This window comes from Periplaneta americana, chromosome 9, assembly GCF_040183065.1.
Source record: "Periplaneta americana isolate PAMFEO1 chromosome 9, P.americana_PAMFEO1_priV1, whole genome shotgun sequence".
In the NCBI taxonomy this organism is placed as follows: domain Eukaryota; kingdom Metazoa; phylum Arthropoda; class Insecta; order Blattodea; family Blattidae; genus Periplaneta; species Periplaneta americana.
Genome location: NC_091125.1, coordinates 143,749,753 through 143,774,496, shown reverse-complemented (window position 1 = coordinate 143,774,496; position 24,744 = coordinate 143,749,753). Strand labels below are relative to the sequence as shown.

General features: G+C 34.6%; 2 protein-coding genes across 2 annotated transcripts in view; one reads left to right on the top strand and one right to left on the bottom strand.

Moving 5' to 3' along the window:
- Polr3E (RNA polymerase III subunit E) overlaps window positions 1-24,228 on the top strand; it is a 28,217-nt gene extending 3,989 nt beyond the window's left edge. Inside the window, exons 5-9 of the mRNA XM_069836081.1 lie at window positions 2,178-2,356; window positions 6,932-7,136; window positions 9,435-9,637; window positions 16,461-16,624; window positions 18,678-24,228. Of these exons, the coding sequence (XP_069692182.1) occupies window positions 2,178-2,356; window positions 6,932-7,136; window positions 9,435-9,637; window positions 16,461-16,624; window positions 18,678-19,056 (1,130 nt within the window). The 3' untranslated portion in view covers window positions 19,057-24,228. The remainder of the gene's footprint in view (window positions 1-2,177; window positions 2,357-6,931; window positions 7,137-9,434; window positions 9,638-16,460; window positions 16,625-18,677) is intronic.
- The window catches only part of dor (vacuolar protein sorting-associated protein 18 dor), a 291,090-nt gene that overhangs the window by 171,249 nt on the left and 95,097 nt on the right, over window positions 1-24,744 (bottom strand). The gene's annotated exons all lie outside the window — the stretch shown is intronic.

The following is a 24,744-nucleotide window of genomic DNA, read 5'->3' as shown; positions in this document are numbered from 1 at the left end:
GAATAAAAATCTCAGTAAATTCCAAGCTATAGAAATGAAATATCTGAGAAGAATAATGGGAAAAACTACGCAATGAGAGAATACGAGAGGAGGTAAAACAAAAAAAAAAGGCAATTTGTGAGGTGATAGAGGAGCATCAGTTGAAGCGGTTTGGACATGTGAATAGAATGGGCAAGGAAGGAAAGCTAAGCAAGTGATGGAAATGCTGGTGGAGAGTAGAGTAGGAAGAGGACGGTCGAGAAACACACAGGAGGATAGAATAGAAAAAGTTGGAATGAAGCATGGAAAAGTAAGATGGAGATGAAGAGAATGAGCCAAGATCGAGAGGAGTGGATGAAATAGACAAATCGAGGTGCCCCGACACTTAGCGGCATAAGGGGCTAATGAAGAAGAAGAAGAAGATTTAACAAAATACAAAAGCTTTAATTGTACAGTTAATGCCACATCTGAAAGACTCAGTCTAATTAAAAAAAATTAATTGTGTAATTTGTGTCACACTGTGTTTATATACACTCCATCATTAATATCCACAGTTGGTCTAATATTATAGAGATGATCATGAAACAGAACTACTTAAAACAGACCTATACAATTGAAATTCTTCACTAAATAAAATCTCAAATTCAAATTTATTCACAATTTACATTTTAAATGAATACATACGAAATAGATACCCGAAATGGGCATATGCTCGTGCTCGGGTACAGTCCAGCAGTCTACATAAATTTTAGAGAGATCAATAATAATGTTGATGATAGAAATAATAGTAACATCAATAATAATAATAATAATAATAATAATAATAATAATAATAATAATAGAATAACCGTGACTATGATGATACAAAGGTAGTAATACAAATTAATAATAATAATAATAATAATAATAATAATAATAATAATAAAACAAAAATATTTACAATAATAAAAATAAATACTAAGACGGATAAAATAAAATATAAAACCACTTAGCGAGAGTTAACACAACTTAAATAAGCATATAATAACCAGGAAAAAAAATGAACTCGAAAATCAACATAAAAGTTCGTTGTATCGCAGACGACAGCAACCACCGTATTGACATAGAGTTATGCATTATTGGTAGTAGGGGGGAGCCGAAGGTCTACGTAACTGCTGTAACTAAACATAACGTAACTTAAGGCCCATTCACAATGAAAATTAAACATGAACATAACGTAAGCATAAAACCTTGTGTCCATGTTATTTAATGAAAGCATTCACAATGAATTACATAAGCATAAACTTAATCTTAATTATAAGATGTTAACATGAAAGTTTGCAAACTCCAAACTTTCATGCTTATGTTTATGCGATTTGGAAACAGTACACAAGCTGAAAGCGTGTTTTCACTTTTTGTTTAACATCTCATGGGCTTTGCCTACAGGCAATATTTTGATCTATTGGCCGTGATGATAGCTAGGCGCGCAACATGGAATCATATGACGAAAAGTTGATTATTTTACATCTCCGTTTCTTTGATTTCAAGTATTGAAAGCCATATACTGATGCCATTGTAGTTATTAGAAACATAAATTGAATAGCTACATCGTCAGTCATTGTGCAATTCTCCATTTTTATGTAATAGATTCTGTAGTTTTGTTGATTCGGTATGTTTGTTTCCACACACGTGTTATGTTTACATTATGTTTAATTTTCATTGTGAATGGGCCTTGGCTACTTAAGTTTGTGGCATATGTTTATGTGCTTATGTTAATGTTTACTTTATGTTTAATTTTCATTGTGAATGAGCCTTTAACTAAACCTAATCAAGTAGACAGAGAAATAATTTATTACAGTTGTATGAACACTTTTTAATTATTAAAATTAATATAATCAGTTAATAATTAAAAAGTGTTCATACAACTGTAATAAATTATTTCTCTGTATACTTAATATATCATTTATGAACACTGTTGAATTTGACCTTACTTGTGTAAATTCAAATAAACCTAATCAATTTTTTTTAATTTTGTCGGAACAATAATTGTTTAATCATGTAGTTAGTGTTGGAAATCACAACAGACGAGAAAACGTTATTTTAAAGAAACAGTCTCACACTTTCAACTTCACAGATTTTCATAAAATTTAAACATTTGTCCACTATTTTCCTTACCTTGAAGCATGTTCGTGAATAATTGTTTTTTGTTTTGTTTAAAGCTGATGCATCAGGAGAGGAAGAAGAAGAGGTGCAGCAGGTAACTGTGAAATTTGCGCGACAAGAAAATGAAAGAATTAAGCGAGCAAGAGAACGTTCATTTGGCTATTTGAGCAAGAAAAGTGCAGAGGAACCCTGGTATTACACAGAATTCTATAATGCCCAGTCCGAAAAGGCTGAGGTACGTACAATTTTTAACTTACATAAGTTTCAAAATATACATAGAAATAATTTGCAGTGCATTTTCACTATCATTTCTGTAAATTATAAAAAAAAAAAAGTGAAAGAAAAATGTAGATTGAACCTTCATCATAACTAGTAAGAAGTAAAGAAAAAGATTATGCTTTCGTCACCACAGGGCAGTATTTTATTGCCGATGGGTAGAATTAAGAGCCAAAAAAGAAGTCTGTGCACGAGCGGAATGAAATAATAAAATGTCAGAAATAAATTATAATATAGTAGCTTAGTGATGTAATGTTGGTAAATCGTGTTTAGTATTATGAAAGTGTGTTTAGAAGAGCTTGGATATAGAGGTCAGTTAGGAAGTTATAGAATTGAAATAGATGTTGGGAAATTTAAAACATTGTCTAATTAATTAATTAATTAATTAATATACTGAGATATTGGTAGAAGTTTATGGTAAAAAAGTAAATCTAAGAAAATGATGTAGGGAAGTTCTGAAAGATGATATTAGTGAGAGTAGTTACAATGAATGTTGTTTGAGGTTAAGAAATGGATGATAACTAAAGTGAACTTGAAAGTCATGTCAAAATTTAGCAAGATTATTATAATGATGTGTATTAGGAAGAAGAGTAAAACTGCGTGAAGTGTTGAGAATTAAAAAAAAGTAAAACCATGTGAAGTGTTAAGTGTTAAATAGGAAATGTTATTATAGTGATTTTAAATAGAATAGGCAGTTAACATTTAAGAAAACTCGAAAAAGTTTCATATCCATTGTTCAAGAATTAAAACAGAAAATCAATATCCCGAATTTAAAAGAAAACTTACAAATTAAACCAAACCCTTTAACTCTATTAAATATAGAATATATCTAAATTTAACAGAAGAAATACTGAAATCAGAAGTAAACACTGAAATACTGAAACAATTGTCTTTAGAGACAATTAATATTAGGTACCCTCCACAAAACTGGCTTCATTTATACACCGACGGATCCTTGATCTCCAGAGAACAAGGTGCCGGTGCAGGTGTTACGTGCTGTCTCATCTCACTTTATAGATCTCTTGGATATGGAACAACAAGTTTTGATGGAGAAATCATTGCAATAAGTGAAAGTCTCAGGAATCTTCTATGCCACATAATAAATTTAAGAATGCAGTTATATTTTATTTATTTATTTATTTATTTAACCTGGTAGAGATAAGGCCATCAGGCCTTCTCTTCCCCTCTACCAGGGGATTATATTGTCAGACTCCAAAGCAGCTATTCTATCAATAGTCTCTACACACACACACCTTCATCTCAAACAGCAGAAATAACTAAAATGCTCTCTCAATTAATATCACTCAATAAAAGAATTGTATTCCAATGGATACCATCCCATTGTGGAATCCTGGGAAATGAGAATGCGGATGCTTTAGCAAAGAAGGGCAGCACTGCTACTTACAGACCTGTTACTAAATCTACGTATTACTCTGTGAAGAGATTTATTAAATCTACATACTTAGACTTCAACAAGCAAAATTTGATAACATAATCTCAAGGGAAAAAATGGAACTCTCTGCATCAAAATCCACAGTTAATTCCCGATTTACCACGAAAATCGTCTGTAGCTGCATTTAGATTGGCAACAAGCCATGATTGTTTGGCCAAACACCTGCATAGAATTGGAATATATCAGTCCCCTAACTGCCCATTGTGCAACTCAAACCAAGAAATGGATTCGGAAACACCTCAAAATCTGTGCTTCAGTGGCTGGCCATGATAATATCTTTGAAAAATATTGGAGTGCAAGAGGTCAAATGACTTTATTGTCAAACGCCTGGCATTAGAAAACAACAACATTTAGAGAATGATATTTTGAAAGAGTAATAATGATCAATAGAATATACTGTAAAGTAGGACGAGTAAGATGGGATGTAGAAAAAGCATAATTATATATAAATTTATGTTAATAAGAATGGAATGCAGGAAGGAACGTAAGCGTGGAACTAACACATGATAGATATTTAAGATCAGTAAGGAGAAATGTACTGTTTGGAGTTAAGTTAATGACGGGAGTAGAAGAGTTATTAGTTAAACAGGCTGTCGGGATTGCATACTAATTGTAGGTAAACGCAATAGAAAGTTATGGTGAAACTCTTATACAGAAATGTGGTGGTACACCATAACTGGCATAAATATTGATGACAATACAAATAAATAAATAGAAGTAAAGAAAGGTTTCGAAGATTTTGATCATTGCATTTAACTGGAATTTCTGTTCTTCAAAACTCAGCCTTAAGATTATGCCTAGGAGTACCAAAAACCACGTCAACTGTTGCCCTAGAAATTGAATGTAATATTCAACCACTCAGACACTATATATTACAAAAGGATCTAAAAATACATTTAAAATTGCAAGCCTCATCCAGATCTCAGATATTCTTCAAACTGTCAGGTGATATCCTGTGTAATATCTATAAAATAAAAAAAGAAGAAATACCAATCTATATCACAGACACATTCATGCTAAAATTTCAGTTGTGAACGAAATTCCTTCATGGAAATGCGTGATTCCAGAACATAACATACAAATTCCAGGAAATCATTCTCCATACATTCTTAAGTTAGATTCCATGGAACTACTCTGCAGTACATATAAGGATCTCCTTGAAATTTATACAGATGGATCTCTAAATCCTAATAATGGGACATCAGGAGCAGGGTATTATATTCCAAAATATCAAGAAAGTTATTTCATATCATGTTCATCCTCCTCCAGTCTTGACACTGAATTGCTAGCTATTGATGCTGCTCTTCAGTGTGTTACTCAAATTTCTGAAAAATCTATTTGCATACTTACCGACTCCAAGGGGGCTATATTTAATATAATTAAATATGTACCAAACCTATATGCACATAGAATTATTCCAATTCAGAAACAACTAAGTAAACTAAACGAACTCCAAAAGGAAATAACATTTCAATGGATACCTAGTCATTGTGGTATACTTGGAAACGAGAAAGTCGATAATATTGCAAAACAGGCAACATATTTGCAACCAAGACCTCTTCAAGTGATATCTCTATGCAATGCTTTTGCTTCAGTAAAGTCTCATTTTACAAACCTATGGATCAACAATTGGCTCTCTTCTGACAAAGGAAAAATTTTGAAGTCTGTACAAAAGGAACCAAATGATCTGGAAATGTACAAAAACTTGCCCAGACATGTTCAAACATTTTTAACAAGAGCCAGAACAGGTCACATTGTCACTCAATTGTACCTACACCGATTTCACATTTCTGATAATCCTACTTGTCTGTGGTGTAATAATCATGATGAAGATCTGGAACACATTCTTCTATACTGTCCATCCGTAAATCACAAAAGAAGTAAATTAAAATCATCAGTACCAGCTGCAGAAGACACAGCCTTGCAGTATATATCGACTACACCCCACCTCTGGCTACTAGCAACAGGCATCTATAATGAACACCGATCAAAATACCACTCATTTCTCGTGAAAAATAACTGAATAGACTACAGTGGACTATAGTGGACTTTATGTTGTCAGCAAACAGCTGGATACATTAAGAAGATTGATTGCATTTAACTGGGTCCAAGGAAATTCCTGGAATCCAGGATTGTGGTAATACATGACTGTATGGGATCTTTGGAATCTTGGCAGAAACTATCCCTTTGTTTAAAAAAATAAATAATGGTTCAATTTAAATTTTGACGGGAACATTCTCGTTTGGAGATGGAATCCTTGTAATTACATTAAATTGTGGTGTAACAATAATGATGAAAATCTGGAACACATTCTTCTATACTATCCATCCATAAACCACAAAAGATTAAAAGATTAAAATCATCAGTACCAGTTGCAGAAGACACAGCCCTGCAGTATATATTGACTACACCACCTGGTTCTAATGAAGTGCACTGGTAGCAATCTAAAACTTGGGGGCATGAGATAGTTACTCTGCCTGCCATTAAAATTCACTTCACTAAATCCCCAAGGTTAAAAAAAAAAAAAAAAAAAAAAAAAAAAAAAAAAAAATCTGGCTACTAATAACAGGCATCTATAAATAATGAACATCGATCAAAATACCCCTCTTTTCTCGTGAAAAACAACTGAATAGACTACAGTGGACTTTATGTTGTCAGTAAACAGCTGGCTACATTAAGAAGATAGACTTTCGGTGCTAGACCCCGGACTCATTTCACCGGCAGTATCACCTTCATCTCATTCAGATTCTAAATAACCTAAGATGTTGATAAAGTGTCGTAAAATAACCTACTAAAAAAAAAAAAAAAAGAAGAAGAAGATAGATTGATTACAACAAGATTTATTGACTTTATTTCTTTTCTGAAAAAAAAAATATGTTGACTTTTTATTGCTCTTAAAAATGCATTAACTTGAGCCAGATTTGAAGAGGTGAACTGTAGATCTAACAGTAAACTTTATAATTTCTTGACCATTGAAAACTTTTATGTTTCAGAAACATCATTATTTTTGTACACCAATAAAAATTCAAATATATATAACATAAGACGAAAAAATTCAGCAAAATTTCATTTTTGTTACAGTTAGAAAGAGGAAAACTGTACTGTACCAAACCTGAAGAGCGTGTGAATGAATTGAGTTTAGGAGTAAAGGAATACATGAAATACTTGATTCCTAAGGAGGAAGAAAGTGAAGAATCAAAACCTTCAGAAGCATCAGCTGTCATTTCACTTAATAGTCTCAAGCAACTTCCCATTGTAGATCAAGTTAAAATCCTCTTTAGAGAAGGTAAGTTTGAATGAAAACTATGACATGTGACTTTGAAGTCCTAGATTTTTTATTCTTGAAGGAGGAATGCAAAATCATACTTTCAGACTAACTCTTTGTTGAAAAATATTGTTATGTAGAAGTGTTACTTTAAGCTCAGATAATAAAAATAATTTCTGAAACAATAAAAAGGTAAAATTCCGCACTTTTTGAAGGATTTTATCACTGTTTCCACTTTCATTTTTTCCCACGACATTTAATAGTTTGGAGATCATGTTATAGGCAGTGACGAAAGTGGGAAAAAACCAGATGCGGTATGCTACCCCAAGATTTTCCTCTGGCATATCTCAATTTAAAAAAAGGCATACCCCTCCCTTACAACATAGACATAAATGATGTATACAATACATTGTTTCGTGCAGTCAGTAACGTGAATCTTTGAAGCTTACGCAACACATTTCTTAATAAAATAATTTCAATTTACTTCAGCTATTTACTAGATCATTTTACAATGTGGGAAAATTAAATTATCATTTCAAAATAATGTTACAGCTTCAAAGTGCCTCACTAAATTGGCAACAATGACCACCACAAGCTACAGACCCAGCCTTCTAAACAGAGAGTACTCTTTGCTGTGAAGAAATGTATAAACAAATTTTTACGATCACATTTTGTCAGTGACCTATGTCATTTTTCACTAACAGTATGTTTTCTGGCCATAGAAACCAGTGACGGTATTCCATACTGTCTCACTTCCCTCACTGGTTATAGGACAGATATGAGTTAAAACCAAAATATTGTGCTCGAGATTTATACCTCATCTTATCTGAAAGTCGTCTTACCTGCAGAAATTTACGGTATTTTTTTTTCATTTCCACAGAAGTTCAGTATGAATCTGTTTCTGTCTTTTCTCCAAAAAGTGACTATAAACTAAATCTTCTGTCTGATGTTTATTGGAAGATGGAAATGAAAAATTTTGCAAAAAAACTTAATCTACTTTTTCTCAGTTCGCGAGTTTACATAATTAAGTTACTTTCATTTAGGAATTGCTGGAACTTCAATATTTTTCTATGATAGTTACAATTATATTTATTGCTAATTATAAGTTTCTTTCGAAATTAAGTTACTTCCACAAGCTTTAGTTCAGTTTATCAATATGTGTAATAATAATAATAATAATAATAATAATAATAATAAATGGAACAACTGGATAATACCCACGGTAGAGCAATATCGATAGTCGACGTTACTCGCTGGCCACTAGTCACCAGGCCGTACCGAGCGGTGCCAAACAAAACACAATCGAAATGGTGGTAGTAAAATTCGCGACTATATTCTTAAATAATTCACTGCATTAGTCAAGTGCAAGACTTCTGGCTTCTGTTGCATTCAAACAATTATAAAATACGATAATTTGGTCCAGGGAGCATCTGTTTTTGATGCAAAGATAATTTGTTTGGCTTGTTTCTTAAATAAAATTACGAAATGGCGTTCCTGTGCTTAACATTTAATAAAAAAAGAAATATAGCAAAACTGTTTTGTCTCGAGACTCTCATCTAAGTCACGTAATCTACTTCAATATATTTGCGCAAATATACCTTGTAGCTAACAGTGGTGCTATCTCTCAGTAATGTTCAGAACAAAGGAGGCAGAGAAAGAAAAAAAAAAACAAATTTCTCCCTCCAACGACGCCACACACCAACGTCGTGTTGTTATGTTGGCGAGATTGTGTATTTACTTAAATTTGGTGCTAAACGTAACGGCACGGTTCAAAGATACCGTGGGAATTCTCCAGTTTAGCGTAATAAATAAATAATAACAATAACGACAATGTCTCAATCTACAAATTTAATATCACACCGGCATAGCTCAGTCGGCTAAGGCACTTGCTTGCTTTGATTCCCACTTCGGCTGATTACCTGGTTGAGTTCTTCCGACATTTTCCCCAACTGTAATGCAAATGTCAGGTAATCTATGACGAATCCTCGGCCTCATCTCACTATCACCAATTCCATCGACACTAAATAACCTCGCAGTTAATACAGCGTCGTTAAATAACCAAGTAAAAATAATTAATATCCTTTTGGAGAAAATGTGGTTCTAGATATTGGAGATACAATAAATAAGAGCAATTGTTTTGTAAAACTTAAATAAAGTGTGTTTCTCTTCTAGCTTTATTTTGAAGGCTTTTATGTCACATTTGTGACTAAATAATGTGTCATTTTCTACATGTTCTTCTTTTATTAAAGACATGTGACAACTCTGAAAATTAAAATATAAGTTTTACTGAAATCTAATTATTAATTGTTGTTGTTTCAGCCAAAATACTTCGGTTCTCCCACTTAGTAAGCATTCTGGAGCAGAGTGGAGACATACCAGGTCTCTTGCGCACAGTGCAGCAGGTTGCAGTGTTGGTGCAGGGCAATTGGGTAGTAAGGAGCGATGTCCTCTATCCAAAGGACAGTACTAGCAGCATTAATGGTGTTCCTGCAGAACTGATGTGTCGTGGAAGAGACTACATTGTAAGCATTTATGTGACCTACTGTAATTCCTGTATGCTACAGCAAAGTTTTGATTATTTTACTAAATTTCAATTTGAGTTTGCATGAACATCCGAACTATGTAATGTTAATAATTTCGCTGATCAGTGGCTGTGCAACATTGCTTTGTTTTGTATTATAGAATATATTGTGTGTACAAATATTATTATTACATTATGTACTGTTTATCAACAAGAAGCAAGTAGCTTGGTTGGTTAATGTCTAATGGCTAACACTTGGCAATTAAATCATTGACTCTCCTCAATTTTATTGATCTCCACTTCATTGATACCCATATTCAAATGATGTATGTACTAATTCATTTCTCTCTCTCTCTCTCTCTTTTTTTTTTAAACTGCATTCCATGTTGAGTGGTTGCCTTCGATTCCCTTTTTCCTTCTATCTTTATCATTCCAGGAACCATCTTCAAGTCCTCTGACTTGCATGCCCTCACAATTCCTCTTCCCCATGTAAACTGAGAGCATCCTTTCTTTCTTCTTCCTGGAGGAGACCAATTTAATATCATTTTGCGCCATCATATTTCTTGCATCCATTGGACATGCCCAAGCCATCGAAGCTTCCGACATTCCAAACGATCAACCACATTTTCTTGGATGTTAAGTTTCTCTATTATGGAGTCATTTCGTACCTTCTGAAGGCGAGATAAATACACTACTTAATCTGGTACTAAAAGTTAAGAACAGATTAAGTATAGAAATTTGCCTCTATTCATTTAGGGCAGAGATCTTCAATTATTTTTTCTTAGGATCCGGATTGATGGTAATATCGCAATAAAAAAGGGGACTTTGGGGTCCAAACATTTGATTAAGTAAATCAGGTGCAGTCCTTACTTTTTTGTGATTGATTACTTTATGTAATTGTATAGAAATATAGATATAGAACAATTAAAGAAAAAAGTAACTATGGTGTATATTAGCATTCTGTACAAAAGAAATAAATGACCTGGAAATGTACAAAAACTTGCCCAGACATGTTCAAACATTTTTAACAAGAGCCAGAACAGGTCACATTGTCACTCAGTTGTACCTACACCGATTTCACATTTCTGATAATCCTACTTGTTTGTGGTGTAATAATCATGATGAAGATCTGGAACACATTCTTCTATACTGTCCATCCATAAACCACAAAAGAAGTAAATTAAAATTATCAGTACTAGTTGCAGAAGACACAGCCCTGCAGTATATATTGACTACACCCCAACTCTGGCTACTAGCAACAGGCATCTATAATGAACACCGATCAAAGTACCCCTCATTTCTCGTGAAAAACAACAACTGAATAGACTACAGTGGACTATAGTGGGCTTTATGTTGTCAGCAAACAGCTGGATACATTAAGAAGATTGATTGATTGTATATTAGCATGAATTAACAATCTACTTTCCATACAAGCATTTATTTTTTTTAATCACTGTAATGCATGCGCACACATACATACACACACGTTTAAATAAATGACATTTTAAATTCAGTGACAATATGCACACCTCAAAATCTGTGCTTCAGTGGCTGACCATGACAATATCTTTGAAAAATATTGGAGTGCAAGAGGTCAAATGACTTGTCAAATTCCTGGCATTAGAAAACAACAACAACATTAAAAAATATAAAATTCACCCATCCAACCTCATCAATGAAAGAAGTGGCATGTTTTGCTTTGTGAAATCTTTCAAAAGTCTGGAATGTACGAAGTTCCAGCATAGGTTAAACAGTCTCGCAAGTGTTCAGTAGTTATTCTGGATATGAAACTGTTCTTCACAAAATTCATGTTGGAAAACATATAAAATAAAACCATACAACTGCTCTGTTTTCTCAAAACTAGGGAGGAGTGGAATGAGATAACATGTCTAGTAGGGCTTGCATACTGGGTTCCAACGTGAAGGACAAATGTTAAAATTGGTGGCACTGCCTATATGTCACACTTAGAAATTTCTCAGCCAACACTGTCAGGTGGAATCAAACCCAGAGGCAAGCATGATATCTTCTAGAGAATTACAAGTAATTAGTCTATATATGTAGTTGTATGAACAATAGTAATTTACCTTAAGTGTTACAGTGTTAGTGACGAAGTCTATTTTGACAGAATGGCGTTTAAAATTTTGCTAAAAGTTTAGCAGAACAGTATCCAAAACTTTGAAGGAGCTGGAGCTGGAGTTACACAACTTCTTTTTTTGAATTTACCATAATGTTGGTCCATATTCAACAAATTTTGATGGAGAAGTAACAACTATCTACATAGCTCTACAGACTAAATAAATTTCAGAAAGTTGTAATTCTGTCAGATTCACGTGCCATCATCCAAGCAATAGCTGGTTTACCAGCTTCAAAAAGTGTCAAAATTGAGGAATCTAGAAAAATTATAGATCATTTGATAATTTTAAAAAGATTATTAGTATACAATGAATCCCCCTCACATTGTAATATAAGTGGGAATGAAATAGTATAATCTTTTCGCTGTAAGAAAAATCCTAATGTAAACAATAGCACGTGACTGAAGTGAGTCTTCATTGGCCGCTGTTTGGTGCCATAGATTCTGAGTACATGTTCCCGCCCACTGTTGTACATTCTGTTTCATGTTAAACATTTCCCGTTACTCATCATGTAGACCTAACCTCACTACTATGCATTCGTTTGCTTAGAAAACTTACTTTATAATTAATTATTTTAAACTTAAGGTCAATCGCTGCCAGACAAAGGAGTTATTCCTTCCAAATCAGAGTCGTCAGAATTATCGTCGGCAGGATTTATGGCGAGACAATCCATAACAGCATCAGTTATCCCTTACAGCTGGAACATGCGGTCTGATTGGCTTGCTCTGAATAGGTAACGTTGGATTCAACTCACTTATTATATAGAAAGACTATTTGTTTTTCTCCGCTTTTGAGAGGGTTTCCACTCTTATGTTTAATAATCACACACACCAAGGATGCAGACGCCATACTTCATTACCACGTGCCACGTGAACAACTAGGAGCTCAAGTGACGCCAGCTTGTTACAAGAACAGACTACCTCGGTATTACTGTTAGTATTCATCCGCGTTCATAATACATAACAAAATAAAAATGTAGCTTTTCTTTTACATAGCGTTTTACATGTGAGTGAAGTTATATGTTTCATCATATTTAGCAACTAGAATTCATTTTTTTAATTTCAAATAATACAAGATTATGGTTTCCAAATACGAACTATATTTTCCTGCGTCATGTGAGTGTTTCGACTGGAAGCCAATTACGAGTATGACAGCAACGTGCTTATGTTTACATTAGGATTTTTCTTACAGCGAAAACAGTATAGATGCCCTGGCAAAAAGAGGTACAACAATAATACAGAAATGAAGCCAGGCATTCTATAAAACAAATCGTCCACAACAAATTTCATTTAATCCAGGAAAAAGGAATACAGGATAAAAATTAAAGGCAAATCATAGGAAATAATATTAAGAAATGCTGAAGAAATTCCATAAGCACCACGAAAATCTGTTATTGCTCTATTTAGATTGGTGACAGGCCATATCTCTTTATGTACACAGAATAGAAGCATTCAATACACCTTGCTGTAGGCTGCAAGGGTTAGTGAAGTGCATTCCATGACCTCTCCTATCCAAAACCCAACCTCAACCTGCTCGTGGTGCAAGCTGCTTTTACAAATGAGGCTCTGGGGACCGAGTAATGGCGGCATAACCACACCATCAGGATTAGAGGAAATGCTATTTCATCTCTTACGCTGGCCTGCCACGGCATAGAAATGTTCCACAAGTGGTGCTTGTGAGAAAGGTCGGTGGACTCTAAAACTCCTCCCAGCCAGATCCGATGGACCCATTAACCAACGACAGGTGTGGCCCTCCAGTCATACTGGGGGTTTACGTGAGTGGGTGATGTAACCACCATACAAACAAAATATTGGTGCCCACTTAAAAAAAGGTTACACTTATGCTAATTAATATCCAAATTGCCCTCTATGCGACAAAGAAATGACTGAAGATCATCTACAAATTTGTGAAGTTCTACCTGATGGATCCACCACAGAGAATATTGGAGAGCAAGAACGCTAATGGCTTCGTTGCCAAAGCCCGGCATTAGATAACAACACAACAACATACACCTTGCTGTATTGCATGCAACACCAATAAAGAAATGAATATGGAACATCTTAAAAGATATGCAACTGTAGAGGAAGAAGATACCTTGGTGCAAAAGCATTGGAGTGCAAGAAGACTAATGACTTCACTGTCAAACATCTAGCCATTGGACACACACTTTGAAGTATGCAGTGAAGAAGCCATGGACTATAAGCTCATTTTTCAATTGGGACATATGTACAGTCTTAGGAAAAAGTTTTGTCGCACAGATACTTTATAAGTCCCAGAAAGAAGGCAGTGTGCATGATCAGAGGATGAGCTACCTGGTTCACAAGAGAACGACTAGTTGAGGTAAAATTAGTTTTGTTTTGTTCTGGGACTTCTAAGGTATCTGTGCAGCAAAACTTTTCTAAGACTGTACATTTATGAAGAATGGAGATAATTTTGATGATGATGATGATGATGATGATGATGATGATATGCAACATAACAAGACATAATTAAATTGTTTCAACAACTATTTTAATAACTATATTAAACAATTAAGAAATAAATGTAAATATAAAAAATTAAGAGTTCACCTGGGTTTGAACCAGGGACCTTTGGATCAGTAGTCGAATGCTGTACCACTGAGCTATACCACCACATGCTTTTAATATGATAAAATTCTGCTATTACAATGAGAGGGAATATAGCAGTGGAGAAGTCGAGGGTATTGTCTTTGTACCATCATGGATCACCATTTTAAGGGGACTTCATATGAACTTTATAAAAATTGGAAAATATATATAACACTTTTTTTCCCTCTCTTTCTCTCTCTGTCTTTAAAACGCTGACTCTAGATGTTACAGAAACCAAACCTGAGTTTATTATTGAAACATTCAGTACAAGAATATCTTGTATGTTAGTATTTACAGTTATTAAATGTTAAGCTGTACGTAGATATTAATGTAATAACTATGTAAGCAAATGTATTTAATTAGAATTAGAGTCTGGCTGGGCGGAAGAGAAGGCCTACTGGCCTTAGCTCTGCCAGATTAAATAAATAAATTATTATTATTATTATTATTATTATTATTATTATATATTTATTAATAGTAGATGATAAAGGTTTCATAGATAATTATTCATTCTAGATTTATTGTGCGAAGATTTGACAATTTTAGTGGTAGTGCTCAATCATTTGTCAGTATAATACACCATGTTATATATATTAGCATTATTTTGTAAATGTATATTAGTTTTAGAACTGTTTTTAGTATTAATTTGACGTGTCCAACATCATCCTGTATGATCATTAGGACAAAATAAAATACATACATACATACATACAACATTTATTCTTCTGATCAGTCACATTTTAGCCTCTTTTCCGCAGTGTATTACATCTATGAAAATAAAATTGAAAGGTAATTTATGTATAATTTTTATCAAATTTAAACTACTCGATATTTGGAGTTAACTTTTTCTCTCATTATCATAAGTTTATAATCTGAAAAGTACACTACATTACTACAGTGATCTTGCAACAAGTAAAATACTGTTAATTAATAAATTACGATTTTAAAAATCAAGAAAATAATGGTTCTTCTTCATTCTCTTTCTCCTTTTTATATGAAACGTCTCCTTTTACGATAATGCCACAACTTTTTCTCTCATTATCATAAGTTTATAATCTGAAAAGTACACTACATTACTACAGTGATCTTGCAACAAGTAAAATACTGTTAATTAATACATTACGATTTTAAAAATCAAGAAAATAATGGTTCTTCTTCATTCTCTATCTCCTTTTTATATGAAACGTCTCCTTTTACGATAATGCCACTAAAAATTAAATCCAACATTTCAGCATCCTATCTCAAGTAGTTTCGGACTTTTGTATTGTATTCCAATGGATACCATCCCATTGTGGAATCCTGGGAAACGAGAATGCGGATGCTTTAGCAAAGAAGGGCAGCACTCCTACTTACGGACCTGTTACTAAATCTATGTATTACTCTGTGAAAAGATTTATTAAATCTACATACTTAGACTTCAACAAACAAAATTTGATAACACAATCTCAAGGGAAAAAATGGAACTCTCTGCATCATAATCCACAGTTAATTCCCGATTTACCACGAAAATCGTCTGTAGCTGCATTTAGATTGGCAACAGGCCATGATTGTTTGGCCAAACACCTGCATAGAATTGGAATATATCAGTCCCTGACTGCCCATTGTGCAACTCAAACCAAGCAATGGATTCGGAACACCTCAAAATCTGTGCTTCAGTGGCTGACCATGATAATATCTTCGAAAAATATTGGAGTGCAAGAGGTCAAATGACTTTATTGTCAAACGCCTGGCATTAGAAAACAACAACAAATTTAGTACAAAAGAAACTACTATAACTTGCAGAAAGGGATGTGTTGAATATTTGAAGTCAATGCAGTGTCACATAAATATATAGGCCTACTTATAAATGCGACAAAAAAATCTCAGCACACATCTCTTTTTCAGAGAATACTACTGAGGCATACATATTGTCGATAATTGGGTTATTTCTTCTGTTTTGTGTATTCTTATTTTAAAATGCACCTCGATCCAATGTATGAAACTGAGTAAAGGATTTAAACAGAAAATACAGTGTGCTCAATTGAGCAAAATGTGCGCAGCGCACGTAAGATAATGTTTGTAATTTAAATTAATTATGTTTCAGTTGTATTTGTTCACCCAGAATCGCCATGTTGATAGAGTAAGAGTATCGTTTGTCATCAAGTTGCCATCAGAGGAGACGAGAGAAATCTTGGACCAAATTGCAAGGTTAAAAGTCAACAAAAGATGGGAACTGCAGCTTCCATTTGATAAAGACTTTATTAGCCGGTGAGTTTATAAAAAAAATCCAACCAATATTAATTAAATTTAAATAATTATTAAAAGAAATTAATTTGCAATTTTAAAACAGTACTGTATTGGCCTTACATAGCTGCAATAATTGAAATATTCTGGAACTACCTTAGCTTGCAAAATTACGTAGGTTGCCAGGATTTAAATAGTGAAGAAGCAAGTAACCATTAGAATCCATAAAAACTTGAATATTAAAGTATGAGATAAAATTAACACAGCTGCTTTCCATAAATTAGTCCTTGGAATTCAACACGTTTTCTCAAAGCCTAAATTTTTCTAGACATTAACTTGTATCTAAAAAAAATAGGTCTACTCATTATTATTATTATTATTATTATTATTATTATTATTATGTTTGTACCTGAACTCATAGATTCAAAACTGGCAGAGGACAGTAACTATATCGAAAAAAAAAAAAGTGATTATTTTAAATTCAAAACATAGCTTCATACAAGTTGGAAGTGTAGCTTGGGTTCTTGTATCACAAAACTTGTGGTATTAAAAGAACATTACGATTTTTTACTACGTGGGCAAATCCAGAAATGCAAATAGAATGTTAGTTGGAAGGCCTGGGGGAAAAATCCTTTGGGGAGTCTACGTAAAGATTAATTTTTGGTCCTACAGAATATTTCTGTTATGGTAACAATGATGATTAGATTATTCGCCCAACAGTGCATATTACTGTGGAATCCCGGCCACGAAGTCACTCAATTGAGTGCACTCCTTGTATAATGTTAGTTGACTTAATATATGTCAACATATATGTCGAACTTGGAGTCAGGCCACAAAGGGGAAAACACTAGAGGAGGGGGATTCGATCTGGTACTGTGGATTGAACTTTGGCGTAGCTCAGTGGTTAGAGCACTTGGTACGTAGAACCAAGGACCCGGGTTCGATCCCCGGCTCTGGAGCAGATTTTTCTCCTCTAATAATCATTGTTACCTTTGGGGAAGCTGAAACGTACTGTAGATGGGAGGATAATATTTAAATGGATTTGAGGGAGGTGGGATATGATGGTAGAGACTGGATTAATCTTGCTCAGGATAGGGACCGACGGCGAGCTTATGTGAGGGGCCAGTGACATCCAGATTCTCTAGAAGCCATTTGTAAGTAAGTTTTATCATTATTATTATTATTATTATTATTAATAGTACGCATCACGATTCAAATAAGCCACACACCCGCATTTTTTACTTGTATATTTCGAAAAAAACTAAAAGCATGCGGGATATTCGAGAAAATATGGTATATACTTAACAATATTGCATCAGTAGCAAAGTACAGAAAAGGAGATTTTTTTTAAATACGAGGCGCGTTCATAAAGTAACTTTCCCACTCGTCCCACAGCTAGCAAACTATATGTTGCACAAAGTGACTACATGTATGTGATAGAGTAATGTCCTGGCATGGTGCATGCGCTAGCGGAACTTCCCCAGTGCTCTCAGTAGCTCTGTTGCATTGGTTGAAGATGGACGCTCCTATTCCAGCTCCCGTTGCTTGAAGTGCAGTCAGTGATAAAATTTTTGAATCCACAGGGCATAGTGCCGATTGAAATTGATCGTTAGCTGTGCCAGGTCTATGGGCCTAACGTCATGAACAAGCAGATGGTGCGTTGCTCCACAAGGTCGTCTGTGATGATGGTTGGCCTCCCACTGCGCTCCTCATCATGCATATTTTGGCGTCCTGCTGAAAATTGTCTACAGCAGCAATGCACCATCTGCTTGCCCATAAACCTGGCACAGCTGACGATCAATTGCATTCAAAAACTTTATCACTGAGTGCACTTCACAGGCGGCAGGAGCTGGAATAGGAACGTCCATCTTCAACCAATGCAACGAAGCTACTGAGAGCACTCGGGAAGTTCCGCTAGCGCATGAGCCATGCCAGGACATTACTCTATCACGTACACGCAGTCACTTCGCGCAACATATGGTTTGCTAGCTGTAAGACGAGTGGGAAAGTTACTTTATGGACGCGCCTCGTAGTAGTAAGAAGTAAATAAGTAACTTAAATTGTATGTTTTCACTAGATACCCAGAGGTAGTTCAGAGGCAGCAAATGTGGTGGGATGCCAAACAGAAACAACTGAGCGAAGCATTAAAGGAAGGAGCCACTGGTGGTTCATCGCCGGGCAAGTCTCGGCGCAAATCTAACAGAGATTCTTCGGTGTCCGACAATGAGCTCTCAGGTGATGGCAGGCCATCACAAAAAATATCTCCAAAACGTAATCAGCGAAGGAAGTCTAATCATAGAGAATCGTTTAGCTCAGACAATGAGAGTGGAGCAGAAGGTGGGGTTGGTAAGAAGCAGCCGCAGAATAATTGTGCATCCGGAGCAAAAATTCCGCGAAGGACGAACAAGCAGAGCATTCCAGCAACTGCTATCAAAGTGGAGCCGATGGAAACGTGACCAAGTTTACTACAGTTGTGTGTTAGCCTTTCCTAATACAGAGGAGTGGAGTGAGTTTGTTACGTCACACAAGCCCACTCTGTGCCTTCATTCATGGAGTCATGCATTTCCGCAGCTGATCTGACTTTCTGTTCCTGTTTTTGTTGTATTTATTTTTTAAAAATTATGCAATGGTGTTTACTTTCCACAAGCAGTCCCTTGTGTTTGTAAATCGTATGTTCGATTTTGTGTCTTTTTTTTTTTTATGTATAAAAGTACGATTTAATTTGAGAATGGAATAGGAGTATTGAATGTGATCTAACGGAACAACTAGAAACCCAACTTCAGTAACAGTGTCATTATAGAGATTTCATTACCAAAGGGCATGAGTATTTGAGATGCATTTATCATGAATAATGGAATAATGGTTCTTTATATAATTTGAAATGATCTTGAAGTATTTATAAGTGTCCTGCTTTCTTTAGGATGACAATCAATATTAATTGCTCATTTTAGAACTCTTAATGCTGTTGTCATTAATAGCGTAGGCAAAGTTTCAACTAAATGAAATATTGTTTGTGCTGTTTTATGTCTTCTGTTTTATGAAGTGCACATATTAATTATTTTGTAAACTATATATTTTGGTATAAGGTAAAGGAATTTTTTTTAGCATTTGTCAAAATATTTCATCCCTTTGGTAATGATCAGATCAGACTCATGTTAGATATTTTTGTTATTGATTTTTTCTTCATCAATAGAAAGTCAATGCTTGTTACAAAACTGTGTACATTACCCTTGTATATAAAGAATCACAGAAAGCAATATTTGCTGTATTTACTTTATTATATAGTCTTCTATTGTTGGGAATTTCACTCCTCTCCAGAGGAAGCTCAAGTCTGTATTCAAGACACAAGTGAAGAGAGATGAGATGAGAAGGTAATGATTATAGCTGTATCCAGGATACTTTTTTTTTTTAACTCTTCAGCTTCTTATCTAAAAAACAACGCATTTGCGAGAATATAATTTCGAGTAAATTTTTCATTTCAAGGGGAAAAATAATCGCATTAGTTATTTTTTTAAATGAGAACCTAAACTTTTCATTTGTCAGATTCTGATTTTACGTATGTACATAAACAACTTTCGTCTGAAATGTTTGTTATCAAACACTTATTTTTATAAAAATATTTAACCGAATTGAAAACATACTTCGAAAGGTTGTATCTTAGATTTCTTTTGTTTACCTTTCACATGTACACATAAACATTTTGTTTTAACAATTAATATCTTTACGACCTTTGTACTACAATAAGGTGACGAGTATGTGGAAGTGTAAAGATAAACGAAAGAAATGTGATCTGTATTTATGTTTACAGTCCAGTATGTTTATGTTAAAGGTAAACAAAAGCAACCCGACTTCTGTATTCACAATATGTTTATCTTAAAAATAAAGAAAAGAAATGTAAGATATAATCTTTCGAAGAATGACCACGTATTAGTGGTTTTTTTTTTTTTGCGCGTAAAATAAGAGTCGGATGGAAAAGTTTGGGGTCCCATTAAAAAAAAAAAAACAAATTAATCTTAAGGTACTTATCTACCCTTGGGAAAAAAATGTGCAGTTTTTATCCAAAGTTTAAAAACTCTCCCCTTTCCCCCCCCCCTCCCCAATTACTTGACACATAATTAAGGATTAAGTTTCTTAAGCAGTAGGACACTGTTTCTAGTTTGGCACTTAGCTACTGTCCAGCCTTACTTCCTGAGCTGTTTCTTTGCGGGGGGAGATGCGTACCGCATGTGCCTACTACCCTACGTTCAACACATCGGCCTTTTCAGGATTCCTTTCGTCAGCTATTGAGCAAGATCAGCCATTGACAAGCGAATGTATAGGCTGTCCCCTCACGTAACAGATTATGTCCCCATCAATTTCTGTAACTAAACACTAATACCAGTTGTAGACTACAGTCTCTACAAGACATTATAGACCTAATCGCGATTACGGTTATCACGTGTACACATCCGTAAACTCTTTCCTCAATGGCAGTGTTTCTCAAACTTTTTCCACCGCGAAACCCCTTTTAATCTAAAGTGTAACTGCGGAATCCCTGTAATATTTTATTAGTGTTTAAATTAACAGACAAGTGAAAGCTAGTATCTCAATAATTCTGTTCAGTGGGACGAATGTATTTGCTTTTTAAGCCTGCAATCTGGTTTTATGGCGGAAAGTTGTAGTCTCATTTCTATTGTACTTCTGCATTTTGTCTTTTCGATATTTTGTTTTAGTGAACAGATGCGCAGAGAATCCAGTGATGAAAGTGATAAATATTATGGGTATTTTCCGTTTTAGATGTTCATTAAACATATTATTATTATTACGCATATTCTTGGATTATTATTATTATTATTATTATTATTATTATTATTATTATTATTATTATTATTATCGGTGGTTTCATGTTATTATTGATTCATATTTCCGTAACATTTATATGTTTTTATAATATCCACTAAGTATAAAATAGCCACCGGAGCAGTCCAGTCGGCTAAGGCGTTTGCCTATCGATCCAGAGTTGCACTCGGGCGCGGGTCCGATTCCCGCTTGGGCTGATTACCTGGTTGGGTTTTTTCCCCGAGGTTTTCCCCAACCGTAAGGCGAATGTCAGGTAATCTTTGGCGAATCCCCGACTTCATCTCGCCAAATACCATTTCGCTATCATCAATCCCATCGATGCAAAATAACCTAGTAGTTGATACAATGTCGTTAAATAACCAAGTAAAATTACATAAGGCTCACGGAACCCCAGAACATACTTTGAGAAATGCTGCTCTATGGTAATTCAGCAGTCATCCAAACTGAACGAAGAGTGGCGTAGTGTGTACTTACATTTTAGGAAATCGCCATCAGAGATAATAGCGATAGTGGTAACCACGATTAGAGTATCCAGTATTATAACCAGTAAAGATCCCTGCGATGGCATAGGATAATGTTTTCAGAACATGTAATATGCTGCCGTGCCGCTCCCGTGACATTCCGAGCAGACCTAAGAGGCGTGGTTATAAGCACTAGGGAACTCTCGGTTCAGGACGTGAGACAAGGGCAGTACATTAATCAGCTTCATTTTGGTGCATGAATGATGAAAATATCTCAATTCTAAGTGCACTTTATGTTAACATTAGTGCAGAAAAATCATCTACATCTTGAGGGTATAAAAAATTGTAACCAAACACACAGCTTCCTGACTGTATAAAAATAATAGAGTCAAACTCTACCACGAAATTCGAATTGTTATTATACGAAAAAAATATAAAATTAACACTTGCAGAATTGCACTTCCAGTTTAAAGAAAGGGTGCTTCCCGTAAATAAAAACTCAGCTAAATTATTAACCAAACATCATAGAGACAAAACTGATATATTTTTGAAATCTAGAAAGTTCGAGCTTTCAGATAATATTTAAAAAAAAGACCTTGATAACCTCCAATAAATAAAAAAAAACAGCTAATACCTTTGTTTTCCTGCTCCAAACAAAGAAACATTTATTCAAAATTTTATTCTCGCAAATGCGTTGTTTTCGAGATAAGCAGCTGGATATAGATTATGAAAACATGAAAGATATAAAACGTTTTGAAACATACCCATGTTAATATTAAATCTGCTATTCTCATCAGGTATTAGATCCTAGGGTCCTGTTATGTTGTCAATAAAGAACTTCATTCCATCTCTTCTACAGACGACATACTATACTGGGTGTTCATTTCAAAGTGTGTCATGACGTCACTGTTGTGAGTCAGCGATTTGAAGCAAGTTTCAGCTTTTATGTCAGAGAAGTTGCCTATTATTCAAGGCATTCAATCTGAACTTGAGAACATGTAGGGTATAACTTGAACGTCGTAGCAACAGATGGCGGTCTGTATGGTCTGTGTGCTACCATAACCTCTTTCGAACTGTATTTTGCGCGGGCAAATCATACACGGGGTATTTGTCATCATCGGTAATGGCAACATTCCACAACACAAATCAAATGCTCCGTGTCCATGTTGACTGTCGAAGTTAATGTCAACAAATACGTAAGTAATCGTCTTAACCCTCTCCCCATAAAGAAAAAAACCCACTACAGTACGTGTTTCCAAACAGTTCACATTCCTGCCACTACCGGCAATACCATACGTATCGGTAAGTACTCTTCAGAATGAACGCCGTACTTGCCAGGCAACTTCTCTGGCACATAGGTAATATGCCTTTGCGGAAGTGTAGGAAGATTGAATTCTCTATGCTCATCGGCTAGCCACATGACGGCATACAGTGAGCCATGACACACTTTGAACTGAACACGCAGTAGATCTTGTCCCATTGTGAATGATAGCATCTCTCTAGTGATTCTGCTAGGGCTCTTTATTGAGTTTTTCTTCCATGATATCTTTACTTCATATAATCAGCTGTTCTCTCATATATACCAATTCACAGGCTGTTAATCTTATAATTTTACCATTATATGAAATACTATGATGCTACAATGCATTTTCCTTGCAGGCGTATCCTCAGGTTGCATTTTGTTTGAGCATACTTCGAACAATATTTCTTATCGAGAACAGAACCTGTTTCTGACACTTGTTAAATAATTTAACAACCCACTGTTTCGATGGTGTGTAGTAGCAAAAACACGCCCGAAACTTGCGTAAACACAACTTGTATCACTGCTTCAGTAAACACATTTCATTGAGGAAAATGCGTTGTACTGTACATGGTTTTAACCGTGGTTAAAAAATACGTGTCTCTCAATACAGTTCAGATAACCAACTAATGGCCAGTCTCTCAAACGTTATTTAAGTAGGTATTTATTGAAGATAATGATTCTATAAGTATTATGAGTTTCTCGAATGTTCAGTAGGCCTAATGATTCCTTTAATCACTATTAACTTAACCTCTCGATATTGTGAGAAATCTGTAACTCTTCCTAAATGTGCAAAACTATTGAAAAAACACATTGACCTTCAGTTTTCGGCTGTTTTCATTGAAATAACAGAGCCTACTAGATATATTGGGAATTACTAGAGACAGCAAGTATGGTGCTTATTGCAGTATAGTAATATTATATATTTAATCACAATGGCATGAGCCGAAGAATACTAGTGACCACAGAGATCCTGAATTACAGAAAACTATTTACAAAGTAAGTGTTTTCTTTTTTTTTTTTTTTTTTTTTTTTTACAAATAACCTAGAAATGAATAACATAAATTTGTACTAAATAATTTTCACTTGGATTATAAAGTCTGAAAGAAAAAGAGAATTACTGTATCTGATTACTAATAATTATTGAATAAATGGACCTTCCCAAGAGTAGCTTCTATTTGAAAATAATCATAATACTGATAATACAAATGTTTATTTTTATTTGTTTAGTATGCTGTGCCTTTTGGCAACCCTTACTGAAGGGCAGCTACCTTTGTGAGATTTATATATTATATATATTCGATTTATTAAAATGGATTTGAGGGAGGTGGGATATGATGATAGAGACTGGATTAATCTTGCACAGGATAGGGACCAATAGCGGGCTTATGTGAGGGTGGCAATGAACCTCCGGGTTCTTTAAAAGCTAGTAAGTAAGTATATATTCAATTATTGTTAGGTTGGTTGAAATGTAAATGATGGTGAAGAATCTTCAGAGTCCTTAATTACTGAAACAGAAGTTTCAAACAACCAGTTGAGAGAAA